Raw genomic sequence first — 25,096 nt, 5'->3', positions numbered from 1 at the left:
AACCAAATATTTTCGAAATATGAAAAGTTAATCCTTTAAGGGAACATATTCTCTATCTAGGAGTGTGTCCTGACCATGGTTTTAGGTATCGGAAATTGGACCGGATCGGTCTAGGTTGATATTTGATTGAGATCGGATGAAATTGCCCTTGTTCTTAATAAAAATACTTTTTTTTAATATTGGATCATACCAGTGGATTAGTATCAGATTGATCAATATTCAGAATCATTCGATACCGATTCGATCCAAGGAAATTGATCGATTTGATCCTGAGATTACGAACCATGGTCCTGACTCCTGACTTAAAAACAGAGTTAAACAAAATGACCACGATACACCTCATGATTGAACCCTATAATTGCACTCTCATTGGCCATAAATCTAACAAGGACCCATGCTATTGGACAGTGTTTATTTTTCCTTCCTTTAATTAGGTAGCAGTGTTCCCTATTGTTTTTATTTTTAAAATTTTTTGATCTGGACCATGGTTTGAGGAATCGGTATTGAATCGATCGGATTGATTGATTTTATATCGGTATTGGTAGAGACCAATCCCGTGTCGGTGGATCGTTATAGACAAGAATAAAAATGTAAAAAAAAATATATTATAAATTTTTAAAGAAAATAAGGGTAAACCTGATCGATCCAAGCCGATACGAACCAATCCGGATTGGAATCATCCGATACGTAATGCTAAAACCCTGATCTGTACTCCAAAACTTGAAATTGTGTGGGCTATGGAATAATGACTTAAAAGTAACCTCCCTTGACTGTCGGTCTTCGAAGGTAGTCAGTTTCATGTCAGACCTTACCCTTAATTAATATTCGATAATCACCAAATCAATATAATCACCTTGCCCTTAATCAATTCTTTTTTGGGCTCTTTGTGTGCTATAAATAACTTCAATCGGATTGTTAATGGTGTCACAAAGTTTGTTCTCTTTTATAGTTTTCCGTCTTGTGTTTGCTTCCGAGGAGATATTTCAGATTAGACATGGAGCTTGATCTCTCTCCCAAGTTGGCGCAGAAACTGTAAAGTAGTGATGGTGGGTCATACTTCACATGGCCCTCTTCTGAGCTTCTGCTTCGTGAAGCCAACATTGGAGCAGCGAAGCTCGCTCTCGAGAAAGATGGCTTTGTCCTCCCTCATTATTCCGATTCCTCAAAGATCGCTTATGTTCTTCAAGGTATTATTACTATTTCAATAATCCGATCCTTTATCGCTTTCTCTGCATGTTGTAATGTGACCTAGATTTCAGTGGCCATGCGTAGGGTTATTTCAATAATCTGAATCTGATCATTTATCGCTTTCTCTGTCCGGTTCGATCGTTAAAATCTTTCTTAATTGTGATGTTTTCCCAATAAGGAAAGATCGATAATGCGATTTACATGCTCTGTTTGATGTTTGATCTTGATCTTGATCACTTGAGTTTGCAGGTAGTGGTGTCGTTGGAATTGTGCTTCCTGAAGCTGAGGAGAGGGTGATCCCAATCAAGGTGGTGATAGAATAAAATTCATGCGGAACATTTATGGAGATCAATGAGCCTACAAAATAAATCTAGAGGTGTTCTTGGCGTACCTGGATCCATGGTTGTGGAAGCCGAACTCTTGACGATTCCTGTCGCACACGGACTGTGTTAGTCTGGTCTGCCCTCTTCCACTCAGCTTTAGATTTTCTCATTAGTTAGTCACTTAATGGGCCAGTGACAACTATTTATAGTGGTGAGGGCAGGGACCAACCCTACATAGAAACTAGGGTTTCCTTCCCATTAAGGAAACAACATTTTAGGTCCACACATAGTAATTGGACTCATACCATTAAGGCAGCTCCTATCAACACAATTAAACCAGTTTTAATAAAATAAAAGTGGGACTATGCCAGCCCATCTTATAGAAATCTTATAATCTCCCACTTGGGCTGCATATGTCACAAGTTTTGATTTTGAAAACCTTTTAAAACGACTCTCCGGTTTAGACAAACTGATTGTGGCCACAAAAAAAAGTGTTGACTGGAGTACACCTTAAAACCTGATGTCTTGGTCCGAATGAAACTACAAACACCCAACAGTGCAAATCATCACATCTAAAGAGACATGGGACCTAACACGTCAAAGTGCTTATGGCCTCACCGACTTGGGCTGTACAATATGAGAATGTGGTATGAAAAATGCATGATACAATGATCAATATGCCAATTTCCAAATTGGTCCAGGCTCGAAAACCGAATGAGCCGCATGAGACAAAAGCTGGAAGTCTCATTTATCATAAGCGTCACCCAAACACAAACACTTCACATAAGGAAGCTCGTTGGGATTGGATCCGAATGTCCCAACATACTAGTTCACGTTTTCTAGATCGAATGAGGCTTTTCTAGTGAACAAAATGTGCGTATATTTAATGAAGGCCTCAGATACCAAAGGAGACAAATACACCACATGGCCTCAAATATCTGAAGGAGGCAGCTGACCAAGTGTACACAATAGAATCTGTATGCATTTACTTAATAATTGGATGTGCGTGTATTGACTGGAACCTCGTATACCGAATGAGGTAAATATACCACATATGACCTCAATTAATTCTCTATGAGGCAATTATTCAAGTTTATACACAATAAATAAATGGCCATAAAAAATGCATGTATATTCTCTAGAATAAAATGTCACAAAGAGACATGAATTTGAAATCAGTTGCAACTGTATACACAAGCAAAACTCCCATTAATAAAATGCATCAAAAGAACTAATAAGTTCCATATTACTGTCATACTCCTGAAAACTTTTGGAGTCAAGTCCTTAGTGAGAGGATCAACAATCATACTATCTGTAGTAATGTACCCAACTAAGTTTTGTAACTCACATACTTTCTCTCTAACAAGGAAGCATAAATATCAAATTTCGAGTTAAAATTTCCTAGTCATAGAGTCTAAACAGTGACATCATAATAAGTCACAAAACTCTGTTTGCATAGAGAAAAGCAGTCGGTGTCCGTAAGACACCCTCTTAACATATAGTATCATCTGTCATCCCAAACAGATATCCACATATGGTCTTTTAGGTCATCTTGGCAGTTACCTTATGTGCTACTCCAAAATTATAAAATAAGCAATATCAATCCATATGTATTCTTGAGTTTACATTAAACTACAAACATTAGATGCACAAAAAGTATTATTCACCTGAGTTCACTGAGTGTTGGTAAATCTGTTTTCTTTCATAAGAGGTCCCTTGAAACAACCCAAGAAAGCACATAGTTCTACTATGATGAATCTTAATGCCTAAACATAAGAGGCTTCACCAAGATTTTCTTATAAAAAAGATTATTACTTGCAGCAAGAATATCATCACTATAAAATACAATAAAATATTATCTAACTCCTACTGATCCTCAGATAAATATTGTCAAACTAAGACAAGAATAACTGAATAATGTACCATACAAGAAACGTATTGAGCATTTTATCTCCATTTGGCTCAACTTGCATGACATAATTAGTAATTTATAATGTACTTATAAACATACTCACACTATTATAAGAACTAGGTGTAAACAACATAAAATCCATGTAAGTGTTCTTTAAAGCTCATCATGAATAATGAATCTTCTGTTTACAAGCTAATGAGTTTCTGTTCCTTAACACTCTCAATTAAAATGATACTTTTTTTGATGGTCATGCCCATAATGTATATTATGACTATCAAACATAACCGATTTGGCTCCCCCCACTCTTCATAAAGACCTTTATCTTCAATGGAGCTGTCAGCCAATGGTTGGGGAGGTTTGTCAACTTTAAAATGATAAAATCCATACTCACTGTAGCTACATAAAACATTAAAGAATCTGTTCCATTCCCTAAATTGGAACCATTCAAGATTTTGATGGAAGATAATTGAAAACTTAAAGTTGGTAAATATGATCACACAAAATTTATCAAAACATACAATATGCAACAACTGAAGGCATATCAATATCCCAATAATATGACTGAAACTGATTAATTTGGGTTTATTAATCAGATTTATCCTAGTTTTATTTTTAGTAACTGTAGGAAAACATAATCTGGGAAAAGATTCGACGTCATCAGGGTCACACCTGTGATGGCAAGATCGCCCAACACGTAGTGAAATCTCTCACATGCAAGGCGAGACGCTTGCAACAACACCACTCTAAAGATTCTGTCACCTGTGGTGGCAAGACAAGAACCTCTAAAGTAGCGAAGTCCAAAACGTCACCTTCACACCATCAAGCGAAATCAACCAAACAATGACTCACCTGTGGTGGCAAGAGCACATCATTCACCATATGGTTTCCTTGACTGCAATCCATCCGAATAGTCAATGATGATCTCACAATCTAAGTAACTAGCCCACTGAGTGGAAGCATAATCACTTAAATCATGAACCCCATAGACATGGATTGCTACTGAATGCCCATTTTATTTCAATAATTTTCATCAATATTGCTTTTATCATTAAACACACATAGCCAATATATTTACAGAAACGTCACATAAATTAATCTTTTCGTGACGTTCAGAATTGTCACAGGATGCCAACATCATGAATAGGCTACATGCAATTCCTCGTAATGAAACCAAATGTCACAAATTGTATAATGCCGATGAGTAAGTCAAAATATATTAAATTGATAAAAAAATTCATGAAAAACCAGTATAATGTATATAAATCAATGTGTAATGCATCCATCACCCATAGTAGGATAGAATTCTATCTTTCCATGGTGACATCATAATAAAACTTCATATAAGATAAAAAAAAAACTTGTTCATTATTGAACTAATCAATCTTGTTTGAATCTCTGTCTTAAACCAAAAGACCAAAATCGGTCAAAATCAAAAGACCATACTCACAACGAGTTTACTGACCTAAAAACGAGTCGACGGACCGGATTATTGAGTCGACCCAACCTAGTGGAATACGATGACAGAAATACCAATATACAACAGTAAGACTAACCAGTCAATAGATTCATAATTACGACATCGTAGAGATTCTAAAATAATGACTATAAACACAGAAAGTAATCCACAAATATTTCTTGATTAATGATTTCCAAGATCAGAAATGATATTAGAACCAACCTGCAAGAACGATTTCTAGAAATGAAGCCAAACTCAATAATCATAAGGTTGTAAATAGAATTCAAAAATCATTTCAATAAATCAAACTAAAACTGTATGATTTCTGATTTACTTCCATAAGCAATTTATGGTCAATCCATTTATAAGACTTTGTCTAGTAGGTTTCATTAAAACTATGATGGAAGTATTTAATTCGTAACTTTATAAGCCCAAGTTCACTACTTTAATGATCCAAAACATCAATTATAAGTGGGCATCATCATGTCCATCTTGTACAGAAGTTACAAAAAATTAAAAATTTCAATGCTTTCACATATTTATAAGATTGCCTAAAATAACTTTATGAGATATAAAAATGATAGAACATGTGGCAACAATACCCCCTCAATGGCAAACTTATAAATATTAGACATTAAAGAATGTGTTTTTCTAAATATCACAAATAACCAAAAGCGTACATCGCTGTTTATAAAACCTCATGACAATACAACATGTCACGAGTTCTTTATGTATTATAATACACATGTGATTTTACTTACCGTCTTGTGACTTACTTAGATGTCACAACCTTAATGGCACTGAATCCACACTCAGAATAATCCGAAATGTGATGCTACATATTGTATATGTGTGTGACATAGCATAACGGAAAACAAAACTTAAATGATTAACCAACTAAACAACCAATATGCACCAAAATTTACTTTGTGTATCCAAACAACACCTTAAAAGGCTAAGGGATACATAATGCAGCCAATCAAAACCTTATGTGGAAGTTTAATTTAATGTCTCTCAAATTGAGAGTATACTTTAACACGTTCCTGACACTGTATGGAACATTAAATTACCCTTGACTTAAATTTTATATTCCCACCGATTCAAGGTACTCTTAAAATTCATGGTCAAAACGGTTCAGAAATGGCTTAACAATAACCTTAAAATTAATTTTGAAATCAATTTTACTAAAACTGTTTCCACAATAGAAATAATTCAACCAATGGAATCTGAAATATTTCCATGAATTACATCAACCAAAAAATTATTTCTGTAAATGGAATGAACCAAATCATTTTCTACAAATAATCTATAGCTTGAATTGAACCAAAACAGACAAAATTGAGCCAAAAAACTGAACAAAGTTCATAATTACATTGCCCCATTGGTCGAACCATATAACCGGCTCGGAGTACATAATTACATCCTCCCACCGGTTCGACCAATCAATGTGACAATGTAGTAAACATGACATGAAATGATGATAAACCTTTAATATAGAAAATAATACAGGCTTATATACTTATTACATATTTTCAAATTTAATGGACTTTATTATAATAATAAACCACCAAAAAACGTATGGGCTCATTTTATTTTCATCCAAAAGTCCTCTTTAGGCATGTAACAAATATAATAATAATAAAAAAAAAAATTTCAAGAGTTACCATACATAAGAGTTCCCTATTGTGCCAATTTGAAACATAACGAGGTACAAATTAAACACATAAGCGTGTTCCTTTTAGAACACCATAATGTACAAGCATTGCCTCATGGTGACAATAATAAGGAGTCAAGAGATATACATCACATATGTCCTATTATTACAATGTATACCATCAATGATTCGTACTGTATTATGGAACATAAGAGTATGAAACAATTAATATCTATATAAGGTGTTCCATCATGCCATTACTAGATCCAACAAGTAAATAATTTTCTATCATAATGGCAATCACAAAATCACATTATGTGAAAATTGGAAACATATCAAAAAATTTCTAAGTATTAGAAGTTCTATGTTCTCTACTGTGACAGATCAGAACAGTACAGAATGTATACAAAGAACCAAAATTAAAACAGAAAAGTAAATCAAAACTGTTTTTTTGTTTCTGTTTACAAAAACAAAAACCTGTTTTCCTGTTTCTGTTTAACCTGTTTTTCTGTTTCTATTTCTGTTTGAATTTGTGTTTTTGTTTCTGTGAACCATAACCGAACCGGGTGAACCAAAATCAACCCGGATAACATAGAACCAAAAGCGGCCAAACCCAAAACAAAACCAGACCGGTCAATGTGTTGACCAGGCAACCGGGTCGGGTTGTTGGACCGACCCGACCCGACCCGGGTGCACGTTATCAACCCCCTTCCAATGTACGATAGCAAAACCCTTTACCTTTTACTTTTTCACCTTTTTGACTTTTGACTTTTTTTTTTTTTTTTTTTAATATTTCTAATGGGGAATCAGATGGGGAATATTCCCCCATCTTCTTCCCCAAACGAAACAGAACCGAAAATTTCAAGGTTTTTTACAAAAAAAAATGAAAAACACCCACCACCGTCGCCTCCAGTGGTGGCCAAACAATGGGCCGGCATCCTCGAAAATGTCGACGAAGGATCACTGTGCTTCGACGAACATAATCCAGGCCACAATAGCTGGTAAAACTTAACGGCGGGAGAGATTTATCGAAAAAAAAAAAAAACAAGGTTTTAATGGAAAAAAAAACTTCTTTCATCCCTTACGGTGGGTGGATCATGGGTCGACGACCAGCGAAAACGCCGGCGAAGGTTCGCCAACCACCGGTGACCAAAACCTCTGCCTTAATAGCCGGTAAAATCCATACGGCCAAAACCCTTTTAGGATTTCAAAACACCACCGCCTCAACCCCCTATTTTTTTTTTTTTGTTTATTTCATGTCTCTGGTTGCCAAAACCAATTTGGAAAATATAGAGATGGTTTTGGCCATAGTTTAGCAATCGATCCCAAATTTTTTTTTTCTTCTTTTCCTTTTGGTTGTTTGTTTGTCGTTGCCAAAAAACCAATTGGATAACTGGCCATGTTTTCGGCCATGGCCGATGCCACCTTTTCTTTTGTTTTTGTTTGATCGATTAGATCCATTCACATGATAACAAAATCAATTAAAATTACAGCGACATTAATCAATCATGATCAAGCTCTGATACCATTGATAGAATAAAATTCATGCGGAACATTCATGGAGATCAATGAGCATACAAAATAAATCTAGAGGTGTTCTTGGCGTACTTGGATCCTTGGTTGTGGAAGCCGAACTCTTGACGATTCCTGTCGTACACGGACTGTGTTGGTCTGGTCTGCCCTCTTCCACTCAGCTTTAGATTTTCTCATTAGTTAGTCACTTAATGGGTCAGTGACAACTATTTATAGTGGTGAGGGCAGGGACCAACCCTGCATAGAAACTAGGGTTTCCTTCCCATTAAGGAAACAACACTTTAGGTCCACACATAGTAACTGGACTCATACCATTAAGGCAGCTCCCATCAACACAACTAAACCAGTTTTAATAAAATAAAAGTGGGACTATGCCAGCCCACCTTATGAAAATCTTACAAGTGGGTGACACGCTCGCTCTCCCATTCGGTTGTGTGACCTGGTGGTACAAACCCACCGAGTTTATGAGCAGAGCATGAGACTTGGAAGATAATAAGGTAAAGGCTCTCGTTGGGAGCCAATCGGGCAATGGCATTGTGAAGCTGAAGCATGGTGTGAGCATGCCAGAGCCCAAGGTGAAGGACAGAGGGATGGTTCATAATTGTTTGGAAGCTCGTTTAATTGTTGACATCAAGAACGGCGGTCGTGTTGTGATCTTGAACACTAGGAATTTGCCTATGATTGGAGAGGCTGGACTTGGTGTTGATCTTGTATGGATTGATGGACATGCTATGTGTTCCCCTGGTTTCTCTTGTGACTCTGCCTTTCAGGTGATGTACGTGGTGAGGGGGAGTGGTCGTGTTCAGGTTGTCGAAGTTGATGGTCGCTGTGTTCTGGACACCACTCTCAAGGCTGGTTACTTGTTTATTGTTCCAAGGTTCTTCGTTGTCTCAAAAATTGCCGATGATGGCATGGAATGGTTCTCTATCATCCCCACTCCTAAGTAAGTTCTCCTACTTGAGTCTTATATCTTGTTATGCTTTGTTGATTGGTGATGATTCTTAATATGCCTACATTGTTGAGATGGGAGTTATTGTAAAGAAAGTATTCAAATTGTTTGGAATAGGATGATAATCTTATTAGATTGAGATATATTTATACAAATCAAGTGAATGAAATCAAGGAAGCCAACAAGGCAATCCTTATCTACATGAAAGAATCAAGGGATTCTAAGAAAGGAAGCTTATCTACAGCTACTATGATCTTATCTGTACAACCAAGCAAGTCAAATTAAAAAATATTCAAAATCATAAAATCTCGGTTGAGATGTTTAGATTTTATCTCCAATAGTTATAGAGGTACAGTACTCCAGCATCGGTTAGGTTATTTCCTTAGTGACTTAATATACTTGAGGAGCCCACTCCACCTAGTGCCTCAAGGGTTTAGGTTGGAGTTTCCATTATTAGCATCCATTTCCAATTATAGTTTTAGTGTAGAGCCATGTATGCCAAAGATACATATGAGGTCGTAAGGGGTAGTGTTGAGTTATTAGGAGTTAGAGGTATAGTCTTATCTCGATTTAGTTCGGTCTTTGGTACCTTCATATGCTTGAGGAACTCTTGGAATCAACCCCAAAAATCATAGAATCAGCCCAGCTTGAAACCCATTGATCTAGTAACCAAAACCTAGAATCTGCTGCTTCAGAACGTCCGGAATAAGGATCAGCCAATTTGACCATTTTGATTCTGATTTTTGCAACCATGATTTTCACCTAATGCCTTGAGGTTTTGGGTTTGACGATCCAACATTTATATATGAATTAGTATAGTTATATTGATAACTCTTACAGCCTGGAAGGAGATTTTGAGACTTGGGTTGGACAAATCCAACATATATGTATGTATTAGTTATACCGATAATCATTAATGGACTGGAAGGAGATTTTGAGAGTTTAATTCAGAGTGAGAAGAGTGTGTTTAATATATTGGCCTGTTATTTTAGTTTGTACATCAAGATCCTCCAATTCGTTGTATTCCACTAATGGGTTCTGTTTGAAAGACTCTTTTCTCTAGTTTTTGCTTATTGTTTGTGTATAATCCTGAGAGTTTTGGATGGTGCGGTCCCGAATTCACCCATATGGCTGGAAGTACTTCTATATGGAAAGCTTTGTCACCTCAAGTGCTTGAGGCGTCTTTCAGTGTTGATCCTGATTTAGAGAATCTATTCCGGTCGAAGAGGACTGTAGACGCCATCTTCTTCCCTCCTCCAAATTGAGGAATTGAATGTTTCTTTGTTCTACTGTTATTGTCTTCTGCAATGATGAAGGTCTCTGTAAGGACTGAATTTCGTTCTCTTTTGTTGGGCCTGTGGGGTGTTATGCAGACCTTAGAGTAATGGTTCCTTCAGCACGTTGGTATAGCTCTCTCTCTCTCTCTCTCTCACACACACACACACATACACTGACATCCTAGCACTGCAAATAGATAAGGAGGGAAATTGCATTTCTCCGTATTGTGTTTTCTTTTTTTAATTAGGTTTTGTATGTTTCTACCCTTGGTCTATACTGTTACAACAATACGGAATTGGCCAAGAATTGGTATTGACCTCTAACAATATTGATATAGATTAGCCGATCTGATACCGATTCTTATAACCATGATTAATTGTATTGGTTAATCCATGTTGGTATCGGCCGATACCTGATATTGTGAACTAAATCCTTGAAAGTTGGTGAAAAAAGAAGTAGTAATGTTAATTTTTGAAAAAAGAAAATACACTTTCTCCTCATTAAATATGTGGGTCCCATGTATGATGTGTAAAATGCCAATATACTTGGGCAGTGTGTGGAGATCTGGCTCCTTTGCAATGCGGAGGTGCATTGGAAGATGTTCGGTGCACCCCCGTAGCTTGGTCCACCCCTACAGCTGGACAAGTGGCTGAGGTGTTGTTTGAAGGGCGAGGATGGATGAGCACAACCGAGCTGGACGCACCTACGGTGGAGAAAAGTATTTCTAACTCGGTGGTGTGCATCCATCCTCGCCCTCCAAACAACACCTCGGCCACGTGTCAAGCTATGGGGATGCGCTAGACATCTTCCAACGCACCCCTACGCTGTAGAGTAGCTCGATCCGTCGGTGGATCTTCACTATTACTTTTTTGCCCTTTTAGTATTATACATTTCTTCTTTTAGTAATACACATTCATTCCACAATTATACTAAAAAAAAAAATTACTTCAAGACAATGATATAAATCAGTTTCAAATTATTTTGAGAACCTTTTATCAAAAAAAAAAAATTTATTTTGAGAACCCATTTTTAATGGGGGTTTAAAAACTTTTATAGGATGATACAACTTTTAGGTTACCACTCTGGTTAAAACAAATTGCACACACAAAAAAAAAAATTGAATAAATTTATCAAATAAATGGTTTTTTTTAGATTTAAGTCATAACTATAAACTATATTCTATAACCTCCCAGGTACAACATCAATAAGATGTCTATATATATCTTTCATCAAAAAAAGAAAAAGAAAAAAAGATGTCTATATATATATCATAAATTTTACGTTTAGGAGGTTTTAAGATCTGGTTCTTGGAAGAAAATTGCAACCTCACAAAGATAGAATCCCACGATGTCAAATATGGTACCTTTCATCAGTTTTTACACAAAACAAAGGAATCCATAGTAGATAACTTCACACAAGCCAAAAAAGACATGATTTAGGTTTGTGCTTTATTTGAGTTTGATTTAAATTGACAATTTTTAGGTTAAAATGAATCAAATTTTTTACGATTTTATTCAGTTCAACAGCCTGTTTGATTTTGGTTTTCAGTTTCAATTCAAAATTGAGACCCTTACCAGAAAACAATACTATCCTTGCATCAAACATTCTAAATACCTAGAACTTGAATAACAACCACCCTTCAGTCGTGTTGTTTAATTTCATTATATTAGTATTTTAATAATTAACATTGTTAATATATGTTGGTTTCGTGGTGTAGTTGGTTATCACGTCAGTCTAACACACTGAAGGTCTCCGGTTCGAGTCCGGGCGCAGCCATCTTTTTGAAATCCCAATGTGGTAACTCAATTGACATGTTAGGCCACACCTCACAATTGAATTTGTTACACCCGGTTTGAAAATAATTTCTATTTATTTATTTTTGGGCTAGGATCTAGGAATTCAATTTAAGATGCAAGTTGAAGTTTATTAATTATATTAATTCTTTATATATTGGTGATAACCGATAAGGGATAAAGAACCAAAACCGATAGGAGGGGGAAAAAAAACCAATACTTTTAGGATTCTTGGAGTCTCACTTATAGTTGAAGGCTATACTAATCTTGGGACCCCTCTGATTCCTAAAAGGCCTCAACACATGGCTGAGGTGTTGTTCGGAGGGTGAGGATGGATGTGCACTACAGAGATGGATGTAAATGCGATGACGAAAAGGATTTCCAGCTCGGTGATTCGCATCCATCCTTATCCTCCAAACAGCACCTCGGCCACGAGTTGAGTTGTGGGGATGCGCCCGATATATATCGATATTGAAATATATTTACTATGTAATATATATATATATATACTAGTAAAAATGCACGTGTGACCATACATGGATTCTAAGTAGAGATATTAGAGAATCAAACTAACGAAATCAGAATTTACTCAATAATATATGCACTTGTATAGTTACATTGTAAACAGTGATAGAGAGACAGAGAGATAGATAGAGATATATATAGATAGATATAGTTTTAGATATATTTTTTCTCCCATTTTTTTTCAATTTTGAAACTATGAATTTTAATAAAAACAAACATAGAAATGAATATTTTTAAATTTAAATAATAATAAATATTATTAATTAAAAATAATTATTAATACTAAGGGTACCCAAGATTAAGAAATTATAAAAAAGAATGACCAATAGATTAAGAATAGAAAATTGGGATTTTAGATAAGAATGAAGGATAAAAATGATAATTGAAAGATTTGCTTTAAATAATAATAAATATTATTAATATTAATATTAATTAAAAATAGTAATTAATACTAAGGGTACCTAAGATTATGAAATTATAAGAAAGAATGACATAAAGATTAAGATTTGAAGAATGGAATTTTGGATAAGAATGAAGGGTAGAATAGGTAACTGAAAGATTTGTCACTAATTAAAAATAATAATTAATACTAAGGGTACCTAAGATTATGAAATTATAAAAATGAATGACCTATAGATTAAGAATAGAAAATTGGAATTTTAGATAAGAATGAAGGATAAAAGAGGTAATTGAAAGATTTGTTTTAAATAATAATAAATATTATTAATATTAATATTAATTAAAAACAATAATTAATACTAAGGGTACCTAAGATTATGAAATTATAAGAAAGAATGACAAAGATTAAGATTTGAAGAACGGAATTTTAGATAAGAATGAAGGGTTGAATAGGTAACTGAAAGATTTATCACAAAGTGCTTTTATATAATAGTATGATATGATATGATAGAATGATATATATATATATGGAAATAGATCTCTACTTGGTCGCATGGTCTCTACACAAGCATCTCGACCAATAGGTGAGCACGCCTAGGTATCTACCCAGTGGACAGATGCGTCATCTCATGGTGTCCTATGTAGAGATATTTTTCCCATATCTGTATTATACAAATTCATTTAAATGTATTTTGTTGGATCCAAGGTCAATGTTTGGTTTCCATGAGTTCCACACGTTCTTCTGAATAAATCTATATTTTACTAGGGATGTAAACGGATCGGATGTTCTACAATTTAAACTTTAATATCATATCCGAATCCGGTTGTTTATTGGATATTCGGATATTATCCGATCTGATAAACTATCAGGTTACAGTGATTGCGATTTTGGAGATGAATAGTGATTTTGGTCGTGATAGGGTTTGGGAAGCTCGAGAAGAATGGAAAAGTAAAGCCAGAGATTGAAATTGTGACGCTAAAGTATTCACTCCTGGAGTCCTGGTACGGAATTTTATTACAACACTTTATCCTAAATGCTTTTGGTGGTTTTGGTTTCCATTTGTCTTGAAGAATTAATGAATAGGTAGATGAAATAAATCTTACATATCTGCAGGTTATGGACATGTTAGGGCCAAGCTTATGAGATTCATGGAATTCTTCAGGGTAGGCGTGAATTCTCCATATCATACAGTCAGCATCCCCTCCAATCAATACTAAAAAACAAAAGCATAACCTTAACAGGGGGCGATAAAGTATCTTCTTGGCAGTAGAATAAACGTTAGTGTAAATGAGACATACAAACTCAAAAGAGCCCAATTTAAGCAAAAGAGAGCCAGATGAAACCCTAAAAACGATGACTACAACATATGAAACCCTAAGAACTTGTGAACTTAGTGACAGCCTTAGTCCCTTCAGAAACGACAAGCTTAGCAAGCTCTCTTGGCAACACCAATCGAACAGCAATCTGAATTTCTCTGGAGGAGATAGTTGGTTTCTTGTTGTACCTTGCAAGCCTTGAGGATTCCTGAGCAAGCTTCTCGAAGTTATCGTTGATGAAACTGTTCATGATTCCCATGGCCTTGCTGGAGATACCAATATCGGGAAGAACCTGTTTTAAGACCTTAAATACGTAAATCTTGTAGGTCTCAACGCTCTTCTTCTTCTTGTCAGAAGATGCTTGGGAAGCTTTTTCAACCGGAGCCTTGTCAACTTTCTTCTCCTTTGCAGCCGTAGAGGCAGGCTTCTTCTCAGCTGGCCTCTTTCTGCTTTTGGCGCCATTAGAACCTTAGAAAATGAGAGACTAAGACAAAGGGAGATATGAAAATGTAGATTGTAAACGAAGAACTCGGAAAGAAACTCCCGTCTAAGTTGTGTTTTCACTCCACCTAGAGATCGCTATGGGATGGCGAGTGTAGGCAGAGAAGAAGTCGCAGAAACTGACCCCTCACTACAGTCTGTCAGAAGTGGAAGTGGAAGAGGAGAAGAGCTACACAGTGACAGTGAGCTTGGAGCCTTGGAGATTGGAGAGTGGAGAGAGTAGAGAGAGTGGTGGAATTTGGAAGAAGAAGATGAAAATTAGAATTAGGGATGAGTTCTTCTCCGTGAGGCCGTGAGGGTAAAGTGAATTCGATTAGGTTAGGGTTTGGGACTTTGGGTTAGAAGTTAGAACTTAGGATTAGATTGATATTACCAATGTATCCTTTTAAAGTGTTTATAAAATTTATAATAAGGGTAATATAGTAATATATCATATGTTTTTATTATATATTAAAATAATCCTATTTATCATCAGATAAAAAAATAACCCGATATTTTCCGATTCGAAATAGAACTATTTGAATCCGAATCTGATTATCTTTCGGACGGATTTGAATATTATTTGGAAACCAAAATTCCGGATTCGGAAGCCCCTAAACAATTTCGGACACGGATCGGATACGGATTTTTGACTATCCATTTACATTCCTACATTTTACCAAAAAAAAAAAAAAAAAAAAACTCTACAATTTAAGGAGAAGCCTTAGCCATTAAATTAGTGCTTAAGCAGGCACACAGATTCAGGAATAACAAATCTCCTTGTCGAATCGAATACTAAGGAGATCATTAGCTATATTGAATATCCTACTTGCATCCTCCCATATTGAAGTACCAATTGTCATTGATGACATTCACGAATTGGGGTCTTCTGTTTTTTCTATATCTTTTCTTTTTATTTCATGGGATATAAACTCAGTTGTCGATGTTATGATAAGGAAGACCTTGTCTATCATGTGTATGCTAGATTGACCAATTTCCACTTTGTGGCTCTACGACTTTTATTCGTCTAAAGTGTACACATGTATTTTTTTTTTGGTAAAGGTGTACACATGTTTTCCTTAGTAAAGCTTTTCGATGCCCCCTAAAAAAAAAAAAAAAAATTTTTTTTTTCTTGTACTAATTTAGTAAGTAATTAATAAATATATTTAATGTATGGATATAATTCATTAACATGGACTAATAATCCATGACATAATCTAACCTTCCCAAGATATACATGTAGGGGAATGTAACTAGTCAACGATTACGTCTGCATTCATGCAATCATACACATTTGGGTTTTTTTTATTATTATTATTTCATTTCAATAAAAGTAACTCCAGCTGTAATCCACTAATAATTGAGAATGATGACTTCTACTGAATCGGACTCTTTAGCAGCGTGGGGTTTGACACATGGTCGAAGATGGATGCGCACAATTGAACTGAAAATCCTTCTCTCCATCGCATGTGCACTTAGCTCGCTGGTGTACATCCATCCCGTTAGAATGACATTTCGTCCACATGTCGAGTTCGGGGACCTTGCCCGACATCTTGCAATGCATCCCGCCGCTGCGGATTGAATTCCTCTCCCGCGCAGCACTGTGTGCAGCGCCCATTGTGTGGTGCGGCGCATAAGTGCGTTGGAGAGGAGCGATATCCGCCGAGTCCTTTCTTACCTTCCTTTCGAACTGACTTCCAACATGTGACGTAATGAACCTAACTGCATTGGTGTCTTCATTCAATAAAATAAGGGGGCAAAAAAATCTTTTCCCGTAAGATAATGAAAGAATCAAGAAAGTTCTGACGTAGACCACGTTTTCGGACAGAAAACTACTTCCCTTGAATTAATGATTTCGATAAACTAACTCCGCAACTCTGTTGGTCGACGCCTCAAACCTCTGGAGTTAGAAATGGAAAAGTTTTTCTTTTGTTCGTCTCTCCCGAACCCCGAATTCCCGACTGACAGATACAGATCAACCCACGAGGCAAGAATAAGAGGTAATTTCATGATTCGATCATAAGAATGAGGTAGTGAAATCCTCATAGCTCATATCTGTATAATCCATTTCTTTGGGAATCATTTGAAATGTGAAAACGAATTCAAAACAACTAGGTTTGTTTGATCCAAATTCAACGGTTAGTGACGACATCTCGCCGAAGGTCTCTAACCAAAATTCTCTTCCATTTTTAAGGTAGTTTTCTTCTGTTCCGTCTTTTAACACAGAGAACGCCAGCATTCCAGCTGCGGACTGAGGAACTCTCTTGCTCTCTCCCTCTCTCTTTCTATCTCTGTAGATTATAAGGTTGGCGCTTGGCGGTTGCCCATGATTCTAGAAAAGGTAAGAAAGGCGAAGGAAGTGATTCAGTAAGTGGGGACTCTGGGGGTGGGGGGTGAGTCGTCGAACTCGGAGACGAACGCCCCACCAGGGGTTCAGGAGCAAAGGGGGGTAGAGGATGGTCATGGAGATAACGTACGCCTCGTCCAGTTCGCGAGACCTTGCCGCTGCAGATAGTAGTAGTAATCTGTCAACACTCCCTCCTATGTCGAGTAGTCGACAGGTGAAGGTCATTCCTTTGAAACACCCCACCGTGCCGTCTTCGTCTCCTTCGCCTTTCCTCCCTTTGATCTCCAGATGGCGCTCCAAGCTCTGTTCTATGTCGCTGATCAACTGGATTGAGCTATTCTTCCCTTGCTCTAAATGGATTCGCACTTACAAATGGAGGGAGTATCTACAGCTCGATCTCATGGCTGGATCCACCGTCGGCGTCATGCTCGTTCCCCAGGTCTCTCTCTCTCTCTTTCTAAATTTCCGATTTTCTTAAAAAAAATTAAAAAATTAACCAGTTCTTAAGTTCGTCTCTCTACTTATGGAGTTAATTAAATTCAGGTTTTGTTCCTGTACGAAGAGTGAGGATTTCCTTTGTTTTGGTGGACTGAATTATGCCCTATCTATGCATTCTTGCAGATTAGATGATATTTCTTTCTTTGCAAATTGTTTTTGTCTTCCTCGATTTTTGTCGTTTTCTCTTTCTTTTGGTATGTTTGATGTTAATCTGGAACTTTTCTATTACGATATAAATATTTCTTCGCTGAAAGAGAAATTTTCTCGCAAATGTTTATACAGACGAGTTTAAGCTTAATTTAATTTTTCAGTGGCTTTGCAATTTCAACTACTATTTTAGTTTGACATTTTGTTGGTCGATATCAGGCTATGTCTTATGCAAAATTAGCTGGGCTGCATCCACTTTACGGACTTTGTAAGTTCATAAATAAATACTCATCACCGTTTGGTTTGGTTATCCTATTCTTAAGATGAGGGATTGTCTAGTTGTTGTGGGCCTGTTGCCCTCATGCCATATTGGTACTTTGGTACTCCTATGGTTAAGTGTGGAATGGCCTGTATAACTTCTTTGGAATACTGATTTTGGTTTTGCTAAACAGACACAGGTTTTATTCCAGTATTTGTGTATGCTGCATTTGGGTCTTCTCGCCAGCTTGCTGTTGGTCCAGTAGCATTGGTTTCTCTCTTGGTGTCTAATGTGTTGAGTGACGTTGTTGATTCTACTGATGAATTGTACACGCAACTTGCAATATTGTTGGCGCTTATGGTTGGGATATTGGAATGTGTAATGGGCCTTCTAAGGTATTGTTCCCAATAACCTCAACCCTGGATATCTTCAAGCTAGATCACATGGTGACACAAAATTCCCCACAAATCCAAAGTCTAAATTTTCCTCTTTGCACTAAGAAAATCTTGGCCAATCATACCTTGGGCTTTACACACAGAAGGAACCTTTTATCTTTAGTGGAAACACAGAGGAAAGGCTTATTAAATATTGAATCATATCTCGGGCTTTACACACAGAAGGATACTTTTATCTTTAGTGAAAACACAGAGGAAAGGCTTATTAAATATTGGAAAATACCTGAGTCAGACCTGCTTATTGGTGCAAGACAGATGGCAGTCAGGGAAAACATCGCAGACAAAAATATCCATTCAACTAAAGCTAATGCAGGGGCTTGTTCTATTGTGCTCTTTATACAGAAAATAAAGTTTTTTTAAAAAAAAAAAGTATAGGGAGAATATTTATATGCTACTATGTCAGCATATGCCTGGCTTCTACTGCTCAGAAAATATCTTAGAACGGTATCCACTTAATGGTTAATATAGCAGTTATATTATTGGACAATGTTGTGTCAGTTGTTCTCTTCCAAATGAATCCATTAATTTCCTGCATCCACACTTCTTTGTAGGTTAGGATGGCTTATTCGTTTCATAAGCCACGCAGTGATTTCTGGCTTTACAACTGCTTCGGCTGTAGTAATCGCCTTATCGCAAGCCAAATACTTTTTGGGATATGATATAGTAAGAAGCAGCAAAATTGTGCCACTTGTCAAAAGTATAATATCTGGACTTGATGAGGTATGCCGTGATGCCAATTGCAGACACTCTCTCTAGCTATTTTTTATGCTATTTCTTGTACTTCTTTATCCATCAGTGCCTATTAAAACTTCATAACCTCATTCTCAAGTGAAACTTTATTTGCATGAACTGTTTATTAGAATTTTCTATTTCTTGATTTATTTGGTACTCTGGACTGCATTGGCTACTGAGCTTGATATGTAGCATGACAAACCAAGTTGAATTAAAAAAAATTCTATTTAGTTTTTGGGTGTTTTCTTGTTTTATTATTTTCCTATCTATTTCTATGATGTGCCTGGACTGTTTTCTCAAGTGAAACTTTATGTGCATGAACTCGTTTCTTGCTTGGTCCTAAATCTTCTTGATCATTATGTCTCAGGGTTTCATTATTCAACATGAAACTTGATTTTTCATGTCAAGTAGTTTCATAATCTAGTATTTGAGTTTGTTAATGTTTCTCACTTCATCCATGTTTGTCAAATTATTATTATTATTAATCATCATTTTTTTTTGTTGTCTTACTCCACTGTAGTGACATTGAATACATGGATTAATTCTTTTGTCAGTTGCATCGTACATTTTCTCTTTTTTAAGTTGGTGTGATATAGTTAATCGACTGGTGACATCCTGGATATATAGATGGGATATAATATTTTGAAATATTTGAATAAAAAAGATTAGTCCAATAAGTCGATCAGGGTCATAATGCAGTGCTAACCTAGAACCAGTGAAGTCCAGTGAGAGATCACTTGCGACAGGATTGCAGATATAGGGAGTTAGGGATAGAACCTGAATTGGGAGAAAACCTAACTCTATTTAAACAACAAAAGCCCAGATTTAGCAAAAAAAAAAAGGGTGTACCCAGTCCACGAGGCTCCGGTCATTGCAGTGGGGAGAGTCATAATATATGCAGCCTTATCCCTGCTTCCGCAGAGAGGCTGTTTCCAGAAAGCCCAGATTTGGTAACTGACAGAAAATAGCAAGTAGGAACCAATAAATAGCAAGTCAAACCCAACAAAATAGAAGCAAGGTTCAGATCTGGAAAGTAAAGTGAACAGAAATAGAAAAGTGATTTCAGAAATTAAGAACTTGCGGATATAGCAATAGAATGTAAGCTGTAGTGTTGAAACCGACTCAAGGATCGATGGGTAGAATCGGCTACTATAATAGCATTAGAAATCTATGTGAAAACATGATTGATTGGAGAAGGAGAAGATAGAAAACGAAAGATATGAACTAGGCTTCTCACCTAGAACTTGACCATCTCACCAGTCCAACTTGGTATCCCACCAAGGGCTTCACTGCATCTAGCAACAAAGGAGCTCTGAATCTCACAGAGCTAACAAGTAAAAGTTATGTTTGAAACTCAATATTGTGGAGGAGTAGGGTAGCCCCTTTAATGTAGTCCTAGATAGGTAGGAGACCTACTAGGAGCCAGACAACCAGGACCTGTTGAGCTGTTGATTCGATGGGGACAGAATTGAGGTTTTAGGTCAAATTTAGGGTTGGGGTTAAGATAATGGGGTTGTATTTTATATGGTAAAGCTAGTCAGGTTTATAGGAGTCTAATGAACTAGGTTTAGTGAAGTTTGAATAAGAAATTCAAAAACAGAAAATTAGGGTTTCAGGTTTTGGGTTCTGGGAAAGAGGAAAGTGATAGAATTTAGGGTTTAGAGGTGGAGTTAGGGCTAAGGCTTTAGGTCAAGTCCTCTAGGGATTAAGAAGGTCACTCGGCCAAATTTTGGTGGTTAGATGATGGCTGGATGTGATGGATCTGTAATTTAGGGTTTTGGGTTTAATGGAGGTTGAGGGGAATTAGGGTTTAGCTTATGGGATGGGCCAGAAGTTAGGTCGAGTGTAGGGGGTGATCTAAAGGAGCTAAGGTTAAATTATTGATGGATTTGGGTGGTGGAATAGGACTGGACAGAACGTAGATGACCTAGGGTTTAGTGGATCGATTGGGATTAATGGTGGAATGATATTGGGGATTGATAGGGCTAGGTTTAGAGGATTAGGAGAAGAAAGATGATTGCTAAAACTGTAAACTACTTACTTGTAGTTGCAGGTCTTCAATGGAACAGCTTGAAGATAGAGAATAGGTCCTCCCGATCTACAAGATGCAAGGAGTCGATTGGAGATCCACCAATCCCTTCACCTTGATAGAATCCACAAGGCAACACTCACGATGGAGCAAGGCAGCAGCAGCAAAGGCCACAAGCAGAAAAACTGAGTTTTGAAAATCTGAATTGTGGGGGAGCCTTCCCACGATTGCTTTATTTATAACTTGGAGGCCAATGGCCTAAATCCTATTCAGCCTAGGAATTTGAATCCTTGGCTGAATTCCTATTACAATTATGAACCACTCCCTATAGAAATCGTGGAGGGGTGGGACAACCTGGCTAAGACAACTTAAATAAAAAGATTCCCTAGCAACCAATAGAATTAAATCACCTAACAACCAATAGAAATAAATCACTTAAATTGGACCATGGTCTGAACTGGTTCAATTGAAGTTTACAATTAAACTGAAAAATAAACTAAGTATGGGAAAGTAAATTAAGGCTCCAAAGAGGCCCTAAGCCTAGGGCTTCTTCTTCTTATGCTTGCGGATTCAGGCCCTTGGATCTGCATTACCCTTCTCTTTATTTAAAGACCTAGGAATAACAGAATTAGGAAACTCTCCATGGACAGGCTAAGGAAAGTCCCATTACAACTTTGCTCTTCAAAATAGAAAGTATCTAGAAACTTAAGAAAATATATAAACAAATAATTTCGTATAGGCATAGAATCCCTCCTATTTGGGTTTATAGAATTGGCCCATTACAATAGAAAAACCAAAGATACTAAGCCCATGACCCATATAACTCATTGGACACTCAAAATTAAGCCTATTGGTCCATTTTGACCCAATCGATGACCGTGGTTTGCTAATGTAAAGCTAGGACACAGCTACCCTAACTCCAGACAGGATCACTAATCAAGTCCAAATAGGTACTGACTTCAGAACTGTAACAGTATATAAACTCAACTCAAACAGTGAATAAACAAGGTGATAACAGATCCTTAGACTCCCCCATAACACCCAACATACATACAGAATAACCCCAACAATAGACACACTTGACAGCAGCCTATTACTCCTATCGTATGCTCAGAAGAGAGCCTATGTTTCAGATTTAAACTTGAAATTAAATCCTACAAAAACAATCAATGGATTACGGAGGGAGTTACCACTGAATGGATAGAATAATATGGTGAATCAGTCCCCCAAAATCCAGGCTCAGTTGATGGCTAGAGACTGAGATATGGCAAGATAATGAAAATAGAAACTAAGTTCAAAAATAGTTTGGTTGGCCTTTTTTGAGTCCAGAAAATTAAAACAGAGAAAGGAGAGGATGGGAGATCGAATAAGAAAGGAGAAGTGGATAGGGGTGGCTATCTCAGCCAAGAGAATCTCTCCCTACTAGGTCTCTCATCTCGGCCTCTCTCAGGATAATAGGATTACACAAAGCAAACGGTAAGCATCTTCCTTAATTCGTTGGGAGAGACTCAAAAGCCTCCATTACATATAGTGCAAACTTACTAAAAACAGAAATAGAAAGTAAGTAAAAAGGATTGCACACTAGGTAATCTAAAGACTTGACTAAGTAAACAAGGACTGAAATTGAATTGAAAAGTAAATAAACTAAATCTTCACACAGCTGTCCATATGAGCCCACGACATTGTTCACGTGAACAGTAACTCGTGGTATTGTTCACATGAACAGTACTTTTCCTGAATTATTTTGGGGTCATTTTCTTCTTCATGCTTCGATCTACATTATTTGCTGCTGCATCAGGTCCCATGAGGAAAAAAATGCTTCATGGTTCTGATGATGAAAGATATATCACCATCCACATTTAATTGCTGCAAGTAATTGCTTTTAATTATTAGGCTTCTGGTAGGAGGATTTGATACTCCTTTATCACAACTGAACAATAATATGGTGAATAGAATAATATGGTGAATCAGTCCTCCAAAATCGAGGCTCAGTTGATGGCTAGAGACTGAGTTATGGCAAGATAATGAAAATAGAAACTAAGTTCGAAAATAGGTTTCGGTTGGCCTTGTTTGAGTCCCAGAAAATTAAAACAGAGAAAGGAGAGGATGGGAGATCGAATAAGAAAGGAGAAGTGGATAGGGGTGGCTATCTCAGCCAAGAGAATCTCTCCCTACTAGGTCTCTCATCTCAGCCTCTCACAGGAAAATAGGATTGCACAAAGCAAACAGTAAGCATCTTCCTTAATTTGTTGGGAGAGACTCAAAAGCCTCCATTACATATAGTGCAAACTTACTAAAAACAGAAATAGAAAGTATGTAAAAAAGAAGGTCCTAGAAGCCCCTTACAAGTTACAAGTTACAAGAGAATATTGAGGCTTGCACACTAGGTAATCTAAAAACTTGACTAAGTAAACAAGGACTGAAATTGAATTGAAAAGTAAATAAACAAAATCTTCACACAGGTGTCCATGTGGGCCCACAACACTGTTCACATGAACAGTAACTCATGGTATTGTTCATATGAACAGTAACTTTTCCTGAATTTTTTTGTGGTCATTTTCTTCTTCATGCTTCGATCTACATTATTTGCTGCTGCATCAGGTCCCATGAGGAAACAAATGCTTCATGGTTTTGATGATGAAAGATATATCACCATCCACATTTAATTGTTGCGAGTAATTGCTTTTAATTATTAGGCTTCTGGTAGGAGGATTGAAATGGATTCGAATCAAACAAAATCAAACATAGTTTCATACTTTGAACCTACGACCACAAGAACACCACTCAAACCATCAATGACATGTGTTAGAAGATGAGAGAATAATGTAGAGTTGAAAATAGGAGAATGGCTTGAGTGAGTTATTTGTTCACTCAGCCCCTTCATATATATCATTCAATAATAAGGCAGAATTACAATACTGTCCCTGTACAATCGACTATGCTAATAACAGGGAATAAACAAACAAAAAACCCAAAGATACCCTTATCGGGTTACATAACTCAACACTCCCCCTCAAGTTGGGGCTTAGATGTCACACATGCCCAACTTGACTAGACTAGGATGAAATAACTTTCCACTTAGCCCTTTAGTGAAGTCATCAGCAAGTTGATCATCGGACTTCACAAAGGGTATACAAATCTGCCCACTTTCTAACTTCTCCTTGATGAAGTGTTTGTCGATCTCCACATGCTTGGTACGATCATGTTGCACTGGATTGTGGGCAATGCTGATTGCTGCTTTGTTGTCACTGTACAATATCATTGGACGATGAACAGAACCACTAATATCCTAGAGTAAACTCTGAAGCCACAATAACTCACATATGTCCTGGGCCATGGCACGGAATTCAGCTTCAGCATTGGACCTTGCCACCACATTTTGCTTCTTATTTCGCCATGTGACAAGATTACCTCCTACAAAAGTGCAATAGCCTGAAGTGGATTTCCTATTAGGGTTACCACCCTAGTCAACATCTGTGTAAGCCTCAATGTGAAGATGATCATGCGGAGACAGGAGAATCCCTTTTCCTGGAGCTGACTTCAAGTAATGGAGAATACGAAGAACAACAGCCGTATGAGTGGAGAAGGGATCATGCATGAACTAACTGACCAAGCTTACTGCAAATGCAATGTCCGGTCTAGTATGGGAGAGATAAATTAGTTTTCCCAACAACCGTTGATATCGTTCCTTATCAACCGGATAACCATCCTTCTCTTGTAGATGAGTGGTTGCTTCCAGTAATTCTCGTCCCAAGAAGGTCTTCAGGTGGGAAACTTCCTTTGAATCATTACCAGTCACAACTGTCATCAACATAGACTATA

At 36.9% G+C, this 25,096-nt stretch overlaps 2 protein-coding genes, 1 non-coding gene and 1 pseudogene across 3 annotated transcripts in view; 3 read left to right on the top strand and 1 right to left on the bottom strand.

Moving 5' to 3' along the window:
- The first annotated feature begins 994 nt into the window (after window positions 1-994).
- Window positions 995-10,296, top strand: LOC122652153 (annotated as a pseudogene).
- Window positions 10,297-11,995: 1,699 nt separating this feature from the next.
- TRNAV-AAC lies at window positions 11,996-12,069 on the top strand. Its single transcript has one exon. It is a non-coding gene; the product is annotated as a tRNA-Val (tRNA).
- A 2,226-nt stretch (window positions 12,070-14,295) lies between these two features.
- On the bottom strand, window positions 14,296-15,679 carry LOC122650395 (probable histone H2B.3). The gene is made up of 2 exons (XM_043843813.1): window positions 15,637-15,679; window positions 14,296-14,795 (listed from the first exon to the last, which is right to left on the bottom strand). The coding sequence occupies exons 1-2, from the start codon at window positions 15,677-15,679 to the stop codon at window positions 14,386-14,388; spliced, it is 453 nt and encodes a 150-aa protein (XP_043699748.1). The 3' UTR covers window positions 14,296-14,385.
- Window positions 15,680-17,174: 1,495 nt separating this feature from the next.
- LOC122652265 (sulfate transporter 4.1, chloroplastic-like) overlaps window positions 17,175-25,096 on the top strand; it is a 51,731-nt gene continuing 43,809 nt past the window's right edge. Inside the window, exons 1-4 of the mRNA XM_043845957.1 lie at window positions 17,175-17,593; window positions 18,019-18,067; window positions 18,252-18,453; window positions 19,065-19,233. Of these exons, the coding sequence (XP_043701892.1) occupies window positions 17,264-17,593; window positions 18,019-18,067; window positions 18,252-18,453; window positions 19,065-19,233 (750 nt within the window). The 5' untranslated portion in view covers window positions 17,175-17,263. The remainder of the gene's footprint in view (window positions 17,594-18,018; window positions 18,068-18,251; window positions 18,454-19,064; window positions 19,234-25,096) is intronic.

The sequence above is a fragment of the Telopea speciosissima genome, chromosome 2 (genome assembly GCF_018873765.1).
Source record: "Telopea speciosissima isolate NSW1024214 ecotype Mountain lineage chromosome 2, Tspe_v1, whole genome shotgun sequence".
NCBI classification, from domain to species: Eukaryota; Viridiplantae; Streptophyta; class Magnoliopsida; order Proteales; family Proteaceae; genus Telopea; species Telopea speciosissima.
Note: the sequence above shows the minus strand (reverse complement) of the source record. Positions and strands in the feature narration are given on the sequence as shown.

What these genes read in the sequence shown, in the direction of transcription:
- LOC122650395 (XM_043843813.1), bottom strand. Translation starts at nt 15,679, where the DNA reads ATGTCATCAATGACAATTGGTACTTCAATATGGGAGGATGCAA. An exon ending in TTCAATATGGGAGGATGCAA is followed by an intron (nt 14,796 to 15,636) that starts GTAGGATATTCA and finishes TCATTTTCTAAG; the next exon opens with GTTCTAATGGCGCCAAAAGC.